General features: G+C 38.7%; 1 protein-coding gene across 7 annotated transcripts in view; it reads left to right on the top strand.

The window, feature by feature from the left end:
* Positions 1-20841, top strand: part of SMOC2 (SPARC related modular calcium binding 2) — a 141658-nt gene that overhangs the window by 37419 nt on the left and 83398 nt on the right. For all 7 annotated transcript variants that reach the window (XM_014951162.1, XM_014951161.1, XM_014951160.1 and 4 more), the window contains exon 2: positions 7832-8003. In XM_014951162.1, coding sequence (XP_014806648.1) covers positions 7832-8003 — 172 coding nt within the window. The remainder of the gene's footprint in view (positions 1-7831; positions 8004-20841) is intronic.

The raw sequence follows: 20841 nt of genomic DNA, 5'->3' as shown, positions 1-20841 counted from the left end.
GGTACTGATCCAAGAGTGATTAAAAAATCCAACCACCACAAGAACAACACCCAGCAAACTCAAACCTCACCTTCCCCCTCAGTGAAATTGCGTACTCTAGTTGTTTCTTTCAACCATCCTTGCTAAAGTTTACATGGAAAGAGGTCTGATGTCATAAGTTACACATGAAGAGGTTAATGAAACATAAGGCAAGGAGGGGTTGGTGAGTGTCTTTGCTCAGAGGTTTAACAGGATCCTTTTCAATAAAATAACGTCTCATCAGGTATTAGAGACAATGCTCCCTCTTGTGTCCCCCTGCAGATGCACAGACACCTACTGGAGACCTTTGATAAAGTTATTTTTGAAACCTAGAGCCCACCTCTGTTTTAGTTGTCTAGAACCTGGGACTTTGAATGGTTCTTCCCCTTTTTTTTTCTTTGATGCTATAGGCTGGGTTAATCTCGGAGGACTTCAGCCATTTACAGGAGAGATAGTTGATCAGACTCCCTAGTTTTTAAAGTAGAAGGGATGTTCCTAGGATGTGATCTGTCTTATCCTAAGTCAAGTGAGTCTTTTCCTAAAGGTGCCAGTTTTTAGTTTCTCTAGTCTACACAACTTGCTCCACATTATGAAATTATGATCATGGCTTGCTGCCTTGGAGAATGCTACATTATTGAGGCTGGAATACTAATTTTTTGTGTGAACAGGGATAAATGAACATTCATGTTTGTTTAAAGGTGTTTGAGGAACCTCATTGAAGTCCATAGTCTGCTCATTTGTCTGGTAGTGAACTGTAATGGAAAGATCCTGATTTACACCAAAAACCTTTACCATTGAGAAGAAAAACAATACATGTTTTGATGATGTTCTTTGTTCCAAGTGCAAATGGCCTTGCCCGCTCTAATAACAGGAATGGGCACACTCTAGCTCATCAGAATAGTATGTTATTAGTCCTGCGTGTGATGGCTTTCTCTGTAAATTCTTCCATGCAAGCGTAATCTTACTCGTGGTGTCCTCTATGTTGGGACAAAGAAGGAGGTCACAATCTGAAGTAGGCAGCTCTGACCTTGTCCTGCAACATTGATGAAGGACTGTTTTGCTTCAGTGGGACAGTGCAGGATGAAATAATCTGTTAAAGATAGGTTAAGTACAGCAGTCATACGGAGTTATCACTTTGAATGTATCTTCTGGTACTGTGCTGAGTAACTAAAGAATAAGGATAACTTAGATTTTTCCATACATTCCAGTGCCAGGGTTGAATGCTTTTCCATGGCATTGGGATGAGAGTAGGGTTTGTTTTGTAAATGTACTTTCTGCTTCCTTTCTTGGCAGAAGAGTGATGAAATACATATTAAAAAAATGTGTGATGTTTTAATAAAGCAGATTGAGACAGACAAGCTGGTTAGCGTGCTCTTTAAGGCAGACTGTAGTATGTTGATATTTAAACATCATTGCCTTTGTCTGAAATATACATGGGAATATGACTTTACATATTATGGCCTGCATGTGTGGATATATATACAATGGTGTGTGTATATACACACACACACATGTATTACTATTGTCTAACTCATTTTCCCATTGTAGATGAGCCCAGAGGGAGCAAAATATTCCTAGTTTGGAGATTTCCACATCTGCCCTTCAGGCAACTATCAGACAGAAACAGCATGGCTACATAAATCACTGTAAATCAGCACATTTTTCAACAGCACAAAACCCTAAGCACTGAGCCACTTTAGAGTGCGCTGCTCTATAGTTTGTTCGCAGACCTCCCATGCCAGCAGCAGGGAAGTCAGACCGTTCTACTCAACATCTTACAGTAACCAGATGCAGGATAAAGAAATTGCCTTTCAAAGCCATAGTCTGCACTAGGCTTTTCCAAGCTAAACAGTGATGTCTAGCATCCATCTTTTCTCTTTTGCTTGTTTTTCAGGCCTTTTTGGCCCTCAGCCCCACAAGATGAAGTGGTGTTCTCCATTTTGCAAGCAGGCTTGAACTTCATTTTACATTAGATTAGATTTTGAAGCAGTAGTTTTCACTTGGTTTGAGAGAAAATCTGTGTGTCAGTTACAAGGGGTCCACAAAAAGTGACAGAATAAAAACCTGTTGTCACTATGTTTAAATACCTACTGTCAGTGGAAATTGAAGGGGTCTGTAAATTGAAGAAAGGTTGAAAACCTCTGATGAACAATCCAAATCCATGACCTTGAAAGTCCTTCTTTTTCCTAGTGCGCAGACTCCAATCTGATCTCACAGAAGAGAATGGAGTTTCTCTTCACTGACAGAAAAGCATTAGTTTCAGCTGTAGAAAGAAAACTTACATTAGGGCTAAGTAAAAAAAGGTTTAACGTAGTTAGGACTTATGCTTTGTGTGCAGGCTATTTGTATTAAGGATTTCTATATAAGTCTGCAAGTAAAGTTTCATAGAGTTAAGTTGATCGAAATAAATAAAAAAAAATAATAAAAAAGAGCAGTTGGGGAGCAGTCCCCTGCCTTGCTCAGATTAATCAGACAGTGGCGTCTGACCAAAGGCAATCCACAGCTGTACACTATATTGTGAAATGTAGAGCAGAGCATTTCCCGTGGCTGTTGAAAAAGCTGTGAGCCAGGTTCAATAACTAATCTTTACGCCTCAGCCTAAGTGCTTGTGTCATCAGCTTTTCCTCCCGTGGAGGGAGATGCTTGTGCTCCCCACCACCAGATTGTACCATTGGTCTTAACTCTTTTGCTTTTCTGCACTGGCAGTTTGTAGATGTGTCCAGTTGTTGACCTCTTTATCCAATGCACCATTTTTCTCTGTGATCTGCTTAGGTGGCAGGAGAGTTGCTCTGCACTATAGATGGTGGGATCACAGTTTTGTGCACTGGAAATGCACAAATGTGGATATGACTCAGTTTCATCCGAGGACCTTTTCTGCCCTGGTAGTGATGTTGCAGCAGGATGTAGACTAGAAAGAATGAAAAAATCCATAAAAGTGGATAGTGTTAGGTAAAGAGAAGATAGTGTTATGCCACAGCAGTGATTAAGTTTATGGACATGTTATCTTGATAAATGGTTTAATAGCACAGTAAAGAAGCTATCGAATGCCTACTTTTGAGGTACTGGAAAAACTTTGTCATGTACTGCGACATATTTTTGTGGTTGAGGAAATAGGCATCCTGACTGTCCACAGCCCAGATTTGGGACCAGTGACAAGAACAAAGCTGAAAGATAAGCAGAGCAGAAAACAGAGTAGAAATAATTTTTCCCAGTATAAGCAAGGTTTCATGTATCTACTACTTCATACTCTGACAATTCTAATGTTACCAAACTACAGTAACAGAGGGATGAAAAATCACTGGGACTGCTAGGGCTACAAGGGGACACATTTCAACCACTATTAAGAGCCTTTGGAGTGTGAGACAGTGAAGAATACTAAATTCCATGATACCTGAAACATATGTCAGTAAATAATACTTTATCAAGGCATACATTTGTTAAGTGTGTACACACAGTTTATAGTGACTTCGGTTTTAGTAACTGAGGTAAACTTAATTATCAAGATTTTTCTCATACAGTCCCATTATTGTTCTTTCTTGTCAGAAATACTACATGAGAATTTAAAGCAGTAGCTAGTATAGAATAGTAGCCCCCTTGGAAATTGGATGTTTTAACGTATATGTTTGGAAAGGCTGAAATAAATTGGAGGCTGCAAATGTTTTTTATGATATTAAAATATAAAGCAGAAGATAAGTCAAAGCAACTGCAGTTGAGGAGTCATACCTGTTAATCTGTAGCATAAACTCAAATCTGTAGTTGAAAACAATTTTCTGAAACTTGACTAGGCTGGTTTCTGTGTTACTAGGGGCAGGAACACCTCTCTGTTAAAAGTGGTTTACTTTTTAATAGGGTTTAACCATAATTGTCCAGTTTTTGCTGGTTGTTCAAAATAGTTCCACCTCACGTTGGCCAACTATTGTTGGCTTCATCTCAGTTGCTACCAGCATTCAACAAGAATGCTGCTTTAAGCTTGTCTTTCAGTGAATCACATGTTTTTACAATAACAGATTTGTTTGTTAAATTAATTTAAAGACAGAAATAGATGAGCCAGTATGCAGGGTGAGTCACCTTCTGGTCCATGTAGAACCATCTTTTTCTCTCTCTAAGCTGTCTCATTTTAATCAAAAGGAGTATTTTCATGGCAAAGCACAGCCCTAAGATGTGCATCAATATGATCCCAGTTTTTCTGTCACTGACTCTGCTTGTTTATGTTTAAACAAATAGTAAATCCTATGAGAAATCTCATAGCCCCTGCTTATTTTGGCATTTCTATTAGTTTTGACATATTTATCTATTCCTTTGGCTACATGTGAGCAAGAAATCCTGATTTGGACTTGTATCATCTTGTGCTGCTGTAGTAAAGATGACAATGGATTTTTTTCTGAATGTCAATCAAATACTTTATCTCTTTTTTTTTTTTTTTTTTTAATAATAAGTCATGTACTAGTCTCTCTTGTGTGCTGCCTTTTCTCGCAGTTACTTGCCTTTTTGTCCTTCCTGCTCTTAAATCCCTCAGTTACACTAGCTTGGTGGAAATTGTTTAAATGTGCAACCCAAATTCTCCAGTGAGGTTTGGCTAACCAACAAGCTATTCAAGTGGTTTTGTCTCCCGGCTATGTCTTCATCCTCTGCTTTTCCAGGTTGCTTGAATATCCTTGAACCCATAATTTACCGTAATCTCCTCTAAGGCTTTGAAATAATAAAATGCTTAAATAAAACTCTTTAGATAATTGCCCTTTAAAATATATCTTTATCTGTGAACTATCACGCTCTCAAGGGAGTGGATTTTGTTCCTCGGATGATTAAGGGGATTTTCTGTCCACTGTGTTACTGTGGTTTGTCCACTGTGATCAGGCATACCCATCTTAACTCCTGCAACAACTCAAAACAGGAAAGATGAGGAAAGTCTGGGAGAAAAATGGGACAGAGGCTAGACTGTTGCTCTGTGTGATTTTTTTTCTGATGCCTGAGTTCAGTTCACTGATCTACCACATGATCTTCTGTGGGTCATGAAGCCTTCCTGTGCTTTTGAAAAATAATTCTCTGCTCAACAGGGATGTTGATGAAGATAAATTAGGGGTGGCAAAGCGCCTAGCCATTACAGAGGGGTAGTCTTATACACACACAGAAAGGTTGTACTGAGATCCTTACTTTAAAAACAGAAAGAGGGAGATGACTTGATTTGCCACCACCAAATCCATAGGGGAAGCCTGAGGCAGAGTGAGGAACTGGGCCCAGTTTTTCTGCCAGAGGCCCCACATGGTCCATTCTTCCTTGAAAAGTCCTTTTCATGTTCCTGTCTAAGCCTAAACTCTGAGTCCTGCAGATGCCTCCCAGACAAGAAAGGGAGGTTTGGAGGACCTCACAGGGCCCCCTCCCCGCCCCACGTTGCAGCACATCAAGGCACCTGGTCAGGCCCTGGAGATAACATAATTTGAAGATTGGTTGGAGTCGTGGAAGCCTGTCTTCACTATTGCTCATTTTGCATGTACGGGGAGATGACTTCAGTTTTTCTCCTTTCCCACTCAGCTCAGCTAATTATTAATTTCTGTCAGCAAAAAGGGTCTGCAACATAGCACTGAAGGGAATGGGGGAAGGAACATCTCTTCCCCACTTCTGGAGCTCTATAGCTAAATCCCAGGGATAATGGTTTGGGGTTTCTCTGTAATCGATGTGTAATTTTCTTCTGAAGCTATTCTTCTGAATCTATTGTTAAAAATGAAAAGTTGCTCAAAAACATCGGGAAAAGGAAACTTTCCTTTTTATGTTACTGTGCCACTAAAACATAAAAATTCTGGTCAAAATCCAACCACGTGACTATTATTTTTAAGTGATACCTTTGAGATTGTCTCTCCATTTTCAGGAATACTCTCCAGAAAGGCGTCTGTATTTCCTCACATTAAGTGACAGGAAATGCAAATAGACTATAGTTTAAGTATGAAGATTATGGAGATTTATTACTCCCTTTTTACATTTTTTTGTGTAATAAAATGCAGGGAAACTATACATAGCAAATGTTTTCTGAGTTTTTTGGCTTGTACTACTCTTTCCTATTCAAATATTACTCTTTGTCCTCTTTTTTTTTTTTTTTTCCTTGAAATTTTCCTCATCTTATTCTCAGTTTCTATTCTGAAGTTCAAAATTTTATGTACCTGAGGTTTATGTTGATGAAGTAGCACCGATGAAACCAGTGCTTCAGTTGGATTAAGACTTTTTCTCAGGTGCCTTCTAATGCTTAGGAGAATGCTTATCTCTTGGTAGCTATATGCCTTGCTTAATTTTGTGCTTATTCTGAAACAGCAAAATGATTGAGAAATTCATCTGAGGGCTGAATTCACCTCCTCCCTAGGGGTGAACTCACTTTTCAGGGGCTCAGAAGATAAAGTGCTATCTCTGTTTTTGGCTGGCATGCAGCAGCATCAGAATTGATTTATTTCTCAGCAGCATGTTTCAGGGTGAGCAACTCCAATGCCAAGGACAATGCCAAACTCATCAGCTGTGCCTGCTGTCTTGGGAATGGAGGGATGAAGAGTTAGAGCAGGTTCAGCATGGCGGGTTGGCAAAACTAGAAAGGGGAGCTTCTGTTGAAAATTGTAATGGGAACAACCTAAATTATTTCTGTCAGTCTGTACCCGCTCACTGTCTTCTGGAGGAGACTGAAATTCTGATAAAGGGAGAGTGTGTGGTGCAATGAGCAGAACCGACAGGGTTTGATCAGCAGGGGCTTTGCATGGCTCTCCAGTGTGAGAGAAGGACAAGAACTGCCCTGTGCCAGTCCAGAATAAAAATACTGTAGCCCACAGGTGCACCACCCCACTGGTGCAAGGACAGTCTCCATGGGCAACCATGGAGAGCAGCCCGTGCTGGGGCAGAGGCATCCCTGAGGGTTTGCAGTTTTAGGCAAACTATGCCAGGGCTCAGAACATACTCAAAACAGCAGTCAGAAGATTTTGTTTGTTGTTTACGATTTATATTTGACTCCAGGCTGTTTTGCACACAGCCTGGTTCAGGTTTTGTCTTTTCTGCTCGCCTATGGGGGGACACTTTGGAATGGCAGTTGAGACTCCATCATGCATATTGTAAGAGTGGTGTCAGTAGAAAAATTGTAAGCTACAATGTTTTCCTCTTTGTTCATGGCATATATTTTTATAGGCAAGCATATGCACAAATACAAATATTTCTATAAAATTTATCTGAAGTTTCTGTTTTGTTGAGGAGTCTTTAGATTTTGAATATGGCATTGCGAGAGTAAACATCCTGTTGTGTTTCATAAGGTACTTCATAAGGTTCTCCTACCTTTCTCATTTTCTCTTCAGGCTTCTTGCACTGAGGCTATTGGACATAGTATGGGTATAATTTTTTATGAGAATTGAAGTAAAAAAAACTGTTTGGAACTTAGAACGGACTTTCCAGCTTGTTATTGTAGACTAGTTAACGCACAGCTAACAAAATAGACAAGTTTCCATTGCTGTGTCATTTTTGTTGTGAAGAATGTTTCTGTCGTCGCTGGTTTTGCTCTAAAGGCTCCAACCCGCTGTGTCCAGCTTCATAGTGGTTGTAGGAGACTGTGAGATTTTCTAATTGCGATAGTGGATTTAGTGTATGTTACAGAAATGTTGCAATCGTTACCATTTCAAAACAGCAGCTGAATAACTCCAGATATAGTGAGTCAGCTCTTGCTTCAATAGGCTGAAAACACAAAGCTTTCTTTTCTGTTTTGGATAATATTTACATGTCTTCCCTGGGGAAAGGGGTCACACAGTAGTTTTCACATGGGAATAGCATTCCTACAGCGTTAATTTATTTTTTCTAGTTTTTGAGAGTGGACCAAGACAAAGACAGAGAATGCAGCCTGGACTGTGCAGGTTCACCTCAGAAATCACTCTGTGCGTCTGATGGAAGAACTTTTCTGTCCCGGTGTGAATTTCAGCGAGCAAAATGCAAAGACCCTCAGCTGGAAATAGCCTACCGGGGCAACTGCAAAGGTGAGCAAATCAAAGTCTCTCATGACCGTAATGAAAAATAATAGACTTTAAATAATTTTTTAAAAATATCTGTGTGTTGAAAACTAGAAGTGCTGTACTTTCAAAAATCAAGCAGTTTGAAATCAATCCTGTTGATTCTATAACAGTATGCTACATAAACATAAATTAACCTTTATCCATCAGCGAAAATATGAGTCTCCCCACCCATTTACACTGTTATAAGCCACCATTAAGGAAATTGTAAGGTTAGGTCCTTGTTCTGAAGGACCATATAATTGGCAGGCTCAGACTAACCTGTAAGATTATTTATCTCCCAAGGTCTCTTGTCTACTGCAGTTTGGTATTTTGAGTAAGAGATGGTGAAATTCAGTCTTGTGTTTCCTAAGTGCAATCATTTAGTTAGGACCCGGGAGAGGAGAGAAAATTAAAACGACAAAAAAAAAGAAAGGGTTTGTAATGTTTAGAGCCCTCACAGGCCGTTCCTGTCTGAATCATCCATCTCATCTCTATTTGGAGAAACTGAGCAAAACCAATAATCCTAGCACTTCAGTTCCAATACTTATTCCCAGTTAAATCTTTTCACTTAATAGAGTAGCCTGGTCTAGAGAACGCAGTTCCTTACTGACATGTAGGGTGATTCCCAACACAATGATCTTTCTGAAATATAAGAATAGCAGTGGTCATAAAGATTTACTTTCCCTTTCCCTCTGTCCAAAAGAGAGAGGCGCAGGGGGAAGAAAACCCCAGGGACCACACTGATTCAACCTCTAGGAGGCAATTTTCCACATCGTCTCTCTCCATTGGCTCCAGCAAACCTCTGAAGCATCAAGACTGCTTCAAAGAGACATTCTGTCTCATCTTCTGCCTAGCTGAAACACTATGCTCATTTTTTTACCCTTTCATAATAAGCCATTGTATTAGCTGATGGATCTATTTACTTTTGAGAACAAGGATAACATAATGAAGCTACCTGAGCCAAAGCTTTTGTTACACTCGTGAATGACAGAGAGAATTATTGTGCGCTTTGTATTTGTTCATTTTATACATTGGAACATTATATACTTTTATGGAAATCAGTTTTGAGTGATTTTCTTTATTGTTTTTTCCTCTTACCATGTTAAGAATGCCATCTGCAAGAATGTTTTTTCATAAAGATGTGTTGAATTGCCCTAGTGAAGGTGCCCTTGGTGATGCTGGCAAATTTTTCTGCAGTCAACAACTACAATTTGGAGAAGTGTTCATTTGCTGTTTATTTATTAATGAATAGTGTGTCAGTACAATTGTAGACTTGTAATTAGACACCTTAGGCAGGTTAAGTATTGCTAATTGCAGGTACACATCATGCCCTCATCAATCAGATGTTTTTAATCTTTTCATTGAATAGATGCAAACATCACACATTTAAACATCACAATATTTAAATATTTTTTCCTTTGATTGGTAATAGACATGTTTGGCATTAATATATGTGGACACTATCAGCAAGAGATGGTGCTCTTTTAAATTTTATATTTTATTTCTTATTTGGTCAAAGTGGTTAAATTTTTAAGTGACCAATGTCTTTATTCCTACCCATGTCTGCAATCATCAGAAATATTTCAAGCTGTAAAAACAAGTTTTAGAGAAGAAAAAGGTGATTAGTTTGCCTATCTGCAGTTTCAGTTTTAGCATTGCTAGAGCTACTTTTGACAGTCGCATCAAACGTTCTCCTGAAAGAGCTAAGGAAATCCTCAGATTAAGACCTCTTTTGAGCCAGTTGCTTTTGAGTGGTGAAATTTGTTGTTGCAGGTGTTGCTTGACCAAAGAGCAGAGGGTTGTTTTAATAGAGCTAACCAAAAAGTGATGGTTCCTTTTCAGGGCAACCTTGAAGGTTTCAGAATTTGTTTTCATTCCGTGTTGAAATGAAAGCAAATCCTTTTGGAAGTGTTCATCTATCGTCCCAAAAAACTAGACACCCTCCTCCCTCCATTAAAACATTGGTTATGAAGCAAGTTTTGAGGTTCATAATGCAGGAAAAAGGGAAAGAAACATGCATGTTTGTATGTGGAAGTTATGAAGAGAGAAAACACATGATTCCTGGTATAGGATTCACAACTTTATATGTATGTCTGATATTTTCTGTCACAGATTTGAAAAGGCAGTCTTAAGTCTGTGTCTCTCTCTTCCTTTCTTTTTCTCAGGTAAAAATCCCTGTTCATCTCACAAAAATCCTGCCTGAAAAATACTTGCAGGTACCATTTTAATTAGTCAAAAACATGGTGACCAGCTTTTTGTTTGGTTCAGTCTGTTCACTAGAAATCTGAACACATTGACAGTTTATGTTGAAAACCTTTTGGAATAATTTTCAGTCAATCATTTCTTTTTTATATATTCATTTCATTTTACATCCATAAGGGAGTTTGAACTGGTATCTACTTTCTTGGTGCCTTTTTTTCTGAGAAAGTCTATCTAAATTTGGCTATCTTTTCTCCTCCTCGCCTGTTCTCAATATTTGGCTCATCTATTTGGTTTTGATTACTAAAATATTAAAATTACAAAGGGATAGTTTGCTTTAAATATGCTTGCTTTCCTTTCTTAATGCAAGTTCCATTCACGGCAACACTATTCAGCCCAGGTGATTCTCTAGCATTGCAAAGGAAACCATTTTTAGATCCTGGATCTTAAAACTAAATGACAGAAAACTGGCAGAATTTAAATCATTGTCTTTTCTCACACTCCTTTGCTAGTTTCTGGTGGCTGCAGCAGAGATCAAGACAGCTTAAACAAACATGAAAATGAATGAACTCTGAACTGACGTTCTCTACCCTCAGTTCTGAAAAACAACTCACCTTTGACAAAATAAGCATCAAAAGAGACTGTTCTGATAGTGAATTTTTCTGGAGACATTTCAAAGGTTTAGAATATATCTTTTTTTTCCTTTTTAGAATAAGGCTTTTTTTTTTTTTTTTTTTTTCAGTCTACTTCCAGCCAGTGCTGGAATCCATTCCATGCTAAGCTTGGAAATGCTATAAGAAGTTACAATCTTGTAAAATTTCAAAGGTCAAAATAATCTGCCTACACTGTAGATGAACACCCACATTTTGGGATTCTTTTCCACATAAAATCTAATATAAACTCTGAAGTTCTAGAGATATGAATGATGCAGATGCCATTATGAGTAGGGAGTGTTGCCCAGCACTGCAGTCTCCTTTAGGGCCAGTAACTACAGTTTTACATTTAAGGGAGATTTTACGTGATTTGGAACATGGTATAGGTTACTCCAAAAGGCTGTGCTTGTATGGAAACTGAAACGCACAAGACATCAGCTAAAAGCATCTTCCCCAGCAGAAATGGGAGTGGCATTGCCAAGTGAAGATCTCCTTTATCTTACAAACATAAGGCTGAATTTCATGAATCATAATAGATGAGACTACCTGAAAGTAATTTTGGTTTTTTATTTTTTTCTTGGAGCATCTTGTACATGCCATATGAAGAAGTTGGTTAGGCTTTTGGATTTTTTTTAAATCTCCTATAATCATTCACTATTACTCTGTAAAATTTAGTTTTATCACATTGTACGAAGAACACTCAAATTTTCTATTTTCATGAAAATCTCACATTATAAATACAAAAAAAAAAGAAGAGAGAATGCTTCAACTCATTTCTGCAAACTCCTGTTAGTTTCTCTTATTCTAAAATCAATAGGTTTGCTAACTTATTTATTCCCCAGTAATGAACAAGATTTTTCCCCATGGACTTTGAAAATGTGAACTCATATTTTTCCTGCAGCAGTTTTCAAATAATATTAGGCTCTTTAAGTAGTTTTATGTGACAGTAAAAAGTGTGTATTAACTTCTAAACCAGAAATTATGATGCTGGGCGGAGGCAAGTGGGGCTGAAGTTTTCTCTCAATGAAAATTGTGACATGACAACAAGCTGTAGCCAGGGCTAGGTTAGTGGAAGATTTTCCTACAGGATTAACAGAGTTTTTCAGAGTTCCTGTTGGACAGCTTTTCATCTCCTATATCAGCAACTTCAGGTCTCAAATGTAGAAAGTCTGCTAGCTGATGGCATCTTGTTCAAAGCGAGCAAAATCTGTAACAGGAGTGTCTGGTGGAGGGAGCAGTTTTTCTCTCTTATGGACTATCAAGTGAACAGTCACTAGTTGCCTGCAGCAGTTCAGTTTGCAGTTTTGCTGATGGTGTAAGGGTGATTTGGAACAGGTGACACTGTAGTTCATCTGGGGTAGTTTCACCTTTATTTGAGCATGCAAGCTCCTTATATGAAAGTTTGCCAATGTTTAGCAACTTGTCAGGAGGAAGCTGCAGAGCATGTGCAATGCCTGTGACTGCATTTTGACTGTCTGTGGCAACTGGGAATGTTTCACCTGAACTACAAAGCCTCTGTCTCCAATGGAGATGCCCCTCTGAGTCAGCTTAGAGGACGTCCTGTTTCAACTAAAGCTTGACCTGAAAGTGGTCTCCAAGCATTGGAGGATAATGCACTCAAAAATACCTTTGTTTTTTTCTTCTTTTTTTCTTTTTCTCTTCTTGTTCCTTAAGTAACAGTAAGAATACTTATTCCCTTTCCCAGCTTAAGTGAATGTGCCAGGGCCATAATTGGGGCATTGGAGAATAATATTATGAAAGTATTAAGCAAGTGGCTTAGGAATAATATTTGGTATTCTGACATTGTGATCAATGGAAAAAACAAACTTACATGTGCCAGAATACCTCTGTCCTAACATAGAATTCTTGAAACATCCCAGCTGAGGTGCTTGAATTTTGTGACTTCTGTACAAATACTTCACTAAAATATGACTTCTTTAATGACTGGAGGTTTGATAGAAAAAGTTGATCAATATGAAATATCAACTGCCAGCTTGCATCACATTTCCCTCCTTTGCCTTTGGCATGTTGCAGCAAGCTGGGTTCAGCTGGACTTGGGACACATCTCGGAGCAATCCATACTCAAAATGACAAAGTAGGAGCTTTACAGTCATGAGAGAGTTGGCATTTAGTCTGGCTGGCACTCAGCGTATGTGTTCAGTATTTGCTCTGGTGGCCCCAGCAGGGCCTTGCTGCTTTGTGAGCACACCAAGGAGAGCCATCACACACAGTAGTGTCATTGTTATTCTATAACTACGTAGATCCCCTTTCTCCATTGGAAACCCTAGATAGCTCATGTTTAGCTTAATTCATTTATGGTATCTTAAATAGCCTGGCTGTTTAAAAATACCATTCTTTTATGGGCTATCACAGACATAACAAAAGGTACTATCTTCATTCTCATGATTCATGTAAAGAGCTGAAGCGCATCAAAATATCAGTGGAATTTCCCATAAAGAGGTACTTTACTATTTGATATTTACTTAAAGAGAGAAACACTCGGCATTTGTTTCATTAAAATGAGGCTTTCAGCAATAGTGAGAAGTTTCACTCATTTGAGTTATTAGCACAATGAGTTAATGAATGAGTTAAGGACATGCTTGAATGACATGAATTACAGAACCTTTCTGTCCTTGGATAAACATGTTTTCCCTTTGTGAAGAGAAAGGTGGACATTGCTGTGCAGTAGTTTTTTTGGGCTCGTAAATTAATCTTGGTCCCATAATACATGAATCTAAGCATCCTTTGGGGAAACTTTACCATTGCCTCTTAGGTAATGAACTGGGTTATAAATGCTGGACGTGGTTTCTGAGTGCACACCTTATCCTGTATTCCTATGGAGGCTGCCCTCAAGCTCAGATTTGCCTCAAACCATAGAGTGTGAGCTCAGCTGTGAGCCTGAGGATGTCCTTTATGTCAGCATGTGGGCAGGGATATTGGCTTGGGCAGTCCATCTGCTGCTTGGAAGGCAGCCCTGTGGGCTGCATTTGGGAGGCAGAACATGCTCCCAAGGTGTTTCACTTCGAGAGAGAAAGATGTAGTGAGTAGGTTGAGTAGGTTTGGTTCCTTTCCTAACTGAAATGAGTCAAGGCAGGACAGGACCAAGGTGTCAGTCTATAAAATAATCCTGAACACACACTGAGAGCTTGCGCAGTCTGCAGACTGAAAGCAGAATAGTTTTCACTTGTCCTCACCTCTCCCTTTTCTCCTGTCCTTTTCTTTTCCCCTCATATTTTGCGAGGAAAAAGAAAAAAAGGAAAAAATTAAAGGATGCAGGATTTTTTGTTACTTGGGAAAAAATATACTAAAGTTAGACTGTATGAAGAAGTGGTATCAGTTTGAGGGTTTTTTTAAAAAGAAACCTTTTGAGAAAGAAAATGATTATAGGTCAGATCTTCATCTTATAATACTTATAGGTAGGAGCTGTGGCCTCCTTTTTCAGACACATTTTCTCACTGTAGACACTGTGTTTAATCTTTTGGATGACAGCAAGTTTCCAGACTGTAATGCTGGCAATCCTGATTCTTCATTTATGTTATGTGTCAAGCTGTTATGTATCAAGCAAATGTACTAAACGTGTTAATTTGAGAAGTAAAATATTCAACATCTTGGTGAGCAAAAGGTATTTACATACAGAAGTTAGAACTTATTTAGTCCCTGGAAGCAAGAGGAGTTGGCTTCTGGATATACTTTCTAGTAGGTATGTAGAGGCGGTGGATAAAGTTTAAAGTATGTTTAGAATATTTTTTGTGGAATATCTGTTGTTCTTTTAAATGTGTCTACTGCTACCTGGAACACAGGACAAGTAACTCTGAAATAGTATCCACAATTTGCTGGAGGTGGAACTTATCTCTTTTTAAAATACTCATTTTTTCTTTATAATATTTCTTGCCAAAGCCAGACTGCACAGAAACAAGACATATAAAAGCATACTTAGGCACAAAAAAGCACTGAAGACTAGGAACCACAAATACTCAGATTTTCAGTGCAAGAATTATAAATTGACCCATATGAGACTTCTCCAAACTATCAGATCTCTGTTCTGCTCAGAAAGCCTAGTCTGGCCTTTGGTATGTAAAAAATCAGAAAGCTGTAGCTTTAGGTTTTTTTGCAAATATTTGATTCAGTTCTAGTCAGACTGTATCTCTCCAAATGTGACTATTAGCAAATCGAGAGAAATATTATCTTACCAAGAAGGAATCCAGCAAAACATTCCTCATTTTATCTTAAAGCTTAGCTATCTAAATTGCTGGGTGGTTGCAAAATGTGGAGAAAGGAAAAAAAAAAAAGAAAAAAAAAAAAAAAGAAACGCCACACTGCTTGCCTCTGATAGATGCCAATAAAGGAGAGTTTAGGCTGATTGCTCTGCTGTTTTGTTTGAATCCAGAATGCAGCAATAAAAATAAATAGTGAAGGAGTTGGCCAGAACTTGTCATGAAGCAGCAAGTCTTTCTTTTTTCTGGCTGTGTCAAGCTGAATATCTGTGCTGACATCCTTTCCAACCCAAGAGGCTAATAATATCTGCATCTTTGAAATTGAAACTTTGAGCACATATAGCTTGCTATGTGTTTCCTACCACTAGAGACTACAGCTATTTATATGCTCTGTTGGTAGACGTGATCGGTTCTTTGGAATATACATTGACCGAGGTCAAATATAACAGAAAATGTTCACATTATAAATAGTTTATGCCATATAAACCAAATTGTATCTTGTGCTCTGAATAAAACATTTTTTTGTATTAAATTAACTACAAATTAAGATAATTTGAATTTTATTGTGTCACTCCAAGTTAACAAAAGGGTATAGCAGTGAGAAAGAAACACAGAAGTAGGAAAAACCCTCAGGTTCATTATTAGGACAATTCAGTAAAGAGCTCAGGTAGGTTACTAAACAGTTTGATGCAATGTGTATTTCTAAATCTAAGGGCAAGTAAGTGTATATAGGTATTCTGGCATAATGGAGGAGCAACAAAAGGGAAATAGTGAGAGGTGTTTGGATTATGTGTACCTGTACTAGGTCTGCTTGTTCACATCTATGTGACTGTAGAAAAGCTTCCTCTTTAGTGTAAGAACAGCTACGTATCTGTGGAAAGCCATCGAGGGAACTTTTTCTTCAAATTACTAAGTTTAACCACTTTATATATAACAAAGTGGTAAATATTTCCAATCTGTTCAGTGGAATATTCCATCTATAATAAAATAACTAAATAAACTGTGAAGTGCATTTAATGCACAAATACATAACAACTCCATGTCACACAGAATAATCTCTTTGAAAGCAAGCAAAGTCTGCTCAGAGTATTGGTACTGGGAAAGATACTTTTATTCTTACTGAAATATATAGCAGACCAAGAAATACCGGATGAACTAAATCAAAATCTTTTCAGGAGATTTATCTATTCTTTTGGCAAGCCGTTTACTTTTCCATGAGTGAATCTGGGTTAGATCTCCCTGTGGAGCCCCAAAGTTGCTGTAAATTCAATTGTATTAAATGTCACTTTAGAGATGGTGTTTACACCCTTGATGAGTTTGTGTCATTGTTTTAAAGATAAACTTCTACTTTGCAGTAATAAACTTCTCTCTGTGTGATATATTATTCAAGATTAGCCAGCAGAGTTGAAGTTGACAGATGTTTTCTTTTTTTAGTGAAGCTCAGTGTTTTCGGTGCTATAATTTTGAAAATAAGGCATAAAATGCAGTTAGTTCCAAGTCAGTCCTATGCTGTTAGTGAGACTAATTCTGTTTCCAGAATTTCCTTGGGAACTGCAATTTTCTCCTGACTTTTACTCCTCTACTCTGCCCTCGTGAGACCCCACCTGGAGTACTGTGTCCAGCTTTGGAGGACACAACCTCCTTTGTCCTTCCTCAACACAGGAAGGACATGGACCTGTTGGAACAGGTCCAGCAGAGGGCCATGAAGATGATCAGAGGGATGGAGCATCTCTCCTAGGAAGACAGGCTGAGAGAGCTGGGGTTGTTCAGCCTGGAGAAGAGAAGACTCCAGGAAGACGTTATAGCAGCCTACCAATATCTGAAGGAAGCCTACAGGAGAGCTGGAGAGGGACTCTTTGTCAGGAAGTGTAGAGACAGAACAAGGGGTAATGGTTTTAAATTGAAAGAGGGGAGATTTAGATTAGATATTAGGAAGAAATTCTTTACCGTGAGGGTGGTGAGGCACTGGAACAGGTTGCCCAGGGAAGTCATGGATGTCCCATCCCTGGAAGTGTTTAAGGCCAGGCTGGATGGGGCTTTGAGCAACCTGCTCTAGAGCAAGGTGTCCCTGCCCATGGCAGGGGGGTTGGAACTAGATGGTCTTTAGGCTCCCTTCCAACTCGAACCATTGTATGATAATGCTATCTCAGGAATTCCTGTACTCCCATGTGTCACATATGACAGAATCTGGTTCTGGATCCTGCAGCAGTGTACTGGCACCACTTCATAGGTGAAAGTCTTCCCTGTTGCATATAGAAGCTTAGCACAGAATTAAGATGGCTTTATATGTCACTGGTGCCATCCAGACAGCGGTCTCCTCTGGTAGCAAGAATTGTCACCAGGGCAATACAGAAAGACCTGCCTAAACTGCTACAGCTCTGTAATCTCTGCAGTTCTGCCCAGCCATTTTTTGTCTTCAGTTATACACCCCAAGATGCATTGGTCTTCTTAAACCTCTAGCTGCCTTTGCAGTCCTGGTGCTGAGTCACAGTGGTACAGTCAACACACTGGCCAATGTGCTGTGCTAAAATGCATTGAGCCCTGTACCAACCCAGTTTGACAGCTAATAGACTCCAAGTCAGCTAATTTAAGGTAAATTCATTCATCTTCATTCTTGGTTTCTATGCCTGGGCAATATTTTTCCCAGCATGCTTCTTTCATCCTTCCAACACCTTGCAGACTTGAAGCCTCTCTGCTCTTAGATTGTTTGTCGCAGTTGTACACCATTCACCCCAAAAGAGTATAGTCAAGATCCATTATGGTCAAAATCAAACCTGTGGGCTGATTAGTCAGCACAGAGATGCCAGGTAAGTCCCACCATCTTTTGTTCTCGATCTTCATTTTGAAGTAATCAGGGTCCTTCCTGATCTGAGTTATTCCTGCTCTAGATAAAGAGGGAAGTTGAATTTGTATGTGAGAGACTTCACTGGTTTCCCCGTCAATGTCAATATTTCTATAAGCCTCCTTCTGGCAAGCCACTTAAGCCTAGATTCATTCTACTAATTTAAGATTCATGTGACTTATCTTCGTGAGTTATGTTTGTGCAAGGTGCACAGAGGCACCGTAGACAAGAATTGTTTGGCTGCACTCACAGGACTTTGCACAGTGAATCCCAGATTTGGCTTCACTGAGCAAGCGTGAGCAAGGACAACGTAGGAAAGTTCATTTCCCTATGGAGTAGGACCTCACCCTTCTCTGACTTGCCTGTTAGGATCTGCAAAGTCTCCCTATATCTATCTCTTGTCTTTTACTTTGATGTGAGCTTGTGTTTCAGCCTTTGTCCCAATCATGGCAAGAATTAATTTTGTCGTCCTTTTTCAACTGTTATTTTATATAAATGGCTAGCACTTAAATCTCTTGAATTCTTCTTTTCCCATGGAAAATTTGTTTGAAATCGTGCAGTAGACTTAGAAGGTATTGCAACCAGGACACAGAGGCAGACACTCAGATTGGGTAATCTTACAAGTGTATTATAAAAAATACTATAACTTTTTTTGGCTTCAGTGATGTTTTATTTGGAAGGAATTTAACTCCTCTGAATTAATAATTTAATGTTCCTTAGTATTCTGAGGAAGAATGTTTTATATGTCTTCTTTTCTTTTGACCACCCTATTACATTTCTTCTATTAGGCTTGGACCATATCTGTATGCCATAGTTATTCCTCTGTGGTAATACCTTGGTGAAATAAAAAAATCAGAACTAGGAATAAAGTTTTGATTATGCAAAATTTCAGATGCTTACCTTGATAGGAGATCTTCCTTGTGGGTTTATTTTGGGTATGCTGAAGCACGGTAATGCCCAACAGCTTTAAGAAAGTTTTCATGTTTATATAATACAAAATAAGGCTTCAAACATGAATATTGTATTCCACTAAATATGGTCATTGTTGATTTTGAAGCATATTAGATCATCCACAAATAGGAGCTTTTAGAGCATCAGGCTGTTTAGGAAGAAGTGGTGGACAGTTTTGGAGAGCTTCTCTTTCTCCTTGGCATGTTTTTATGATAATTCAAATATTGGAGATAATTTACAACCCTGCTGGTACTATACCAGAGACCTTATGTGATGGAATTTATATCACTTTTCCTTTTAGACATTTAAACCACATGTCATTCTAGAAAAACGAGGACAGAGGTCCAACAAAGGAGTGATTTATTTTCAGTTAAAATACTAGCTACATTAAAACCACATGTTATTAAGTACTGTATAACCAAACCATGCTCAGAAGAAGGCTTACGACACTAAAGCTTGCTTAAAATGTTTCTTTTTTTTTTTCCCCAAAAAAACTTTGGCAGTGCATACATTAACAAACTTTACCTGAGGTGCACGGTACATTGGCTATAATTTTCCCTTGATGAAAGAAGTTATTAAAGTGCTAGAGCATATATTAACTCAGTTCCTTATTATTTTTCTCACATTTCTGGATGGTTGAACTTTTCTGTCCATTTCAGGTAACATTGCACCTCTGTGAATATCTGTCCTGAAACAGCATAATACGATTAAGGTTGTTAAGACCGAAACAGAGTTTTTCAAAGTGAAACAACTTGTATTTTGGGCATTTTACCAACATGAACTTTCATAATGCTCCTGTGAGAAGAGTAAACTAATGCACAGAAATAGTGCACACAAATCCAAGACCCGAGGGGAAATCAATACGAAGATCAGAATTAAGGGGCTCCAATTTTGTTTTCAGTATGCAGATGCTGAGGACCAGTTTCTGTCCTTATTATGCTACGCTTCCACACCAGATTGCCTAGGACTTGGAGTTTTTTATGCTAATGTTGTTATCTGAGTTGTCCAAAGCTCGGTGGAAATGACCAGTGAAGGGTTCATCCTGTACAAAGGACTTCTGCAGTTGCATCAGCTTCTGTGCTGGTTCTGTGCACGTATGTCTGGATAATACTGGCACAGAGAGGGTGCTTGGGGGACTTTGCTGGCTCACCTGTACACTCCTGGGGATTATTAAATGCCAAAGCCTTGGTGAGCTGTACTGGTATCAAATGGGGAAGTGAAAGTGTTGCCTCACTGTTCAGATTATGTTCAATGTGCAAATTGTGTGGATGAGAAAGTTTGTCCCTGTGCTTTCTAAGAACTGCACAAACACTCACAAATCACCACAACACCCCTGTCTCACAGGCTGGATGGTTTTAGCTCTAGAAGGGAACTAGCCAGTTACTGTCAAATAGTCTCTAAACAAAGCAGGATCAGAAGCAAATTTCTCCACTTGTATGCTTGAGATCATTCTAATTCAGATGTTACAGTCACATCTTGAAATCATTAATACTACCTTAAGCTTGCCTGGTATTCTCATTTGTCCTGAAATTGCTTAGCTCAGGCACATTCTGAAGTATTGATTCTGCAGCAGCAGCATGCTAAAATTTGTTGTAGCTTTAAACAAAGAAAGGTATATAGTATGTGGCTTTTCTCACCCTTTTGGTTGCCTAATTGAAATATAGTATATGTATTAGCCAATATAGTATATTGACCTATAGAAACTCTACTGAATTAAAGCTGTATAGTTTGCTACCTTGTCTTGGATAGAGACCAGTACCAAGTAACGCAGGAGATGGTGCAAGAAACCACACAGTGGTCAAAAAAGGACCACGTGATAGACTTGTGCCATGTCTAAATCATAAGCTGTTACATCAAATTTTAGCATAATATGAATTAAGCATGTCCAAAATTATTATTACATCACCTCCTCAACAAGCCCTCTGCCGGTACAGTATAATTTTTATTTTTTTTTTTTTTTTTTT

Source organism: Calidris pugnax, unplaced genomic scaffold (genome assembly GCF_001431845.1).
Source record: "Calidris pugnax isolate Ruff unplaced genomic scaffold, ASM143184v1 scaffold24, whole genome shotgun sequence".
NCBI lineage: Eukaryota > Metazoa > Chordata > Aves > Charadriiformes > Scolopacidae > Calidris > Calidris pugnax.
The sequence above is the reverse complement of the archived record's forward strand: the minus strand, read 5'-3'. Positions and strand labels throughout refer to the sequence as shown.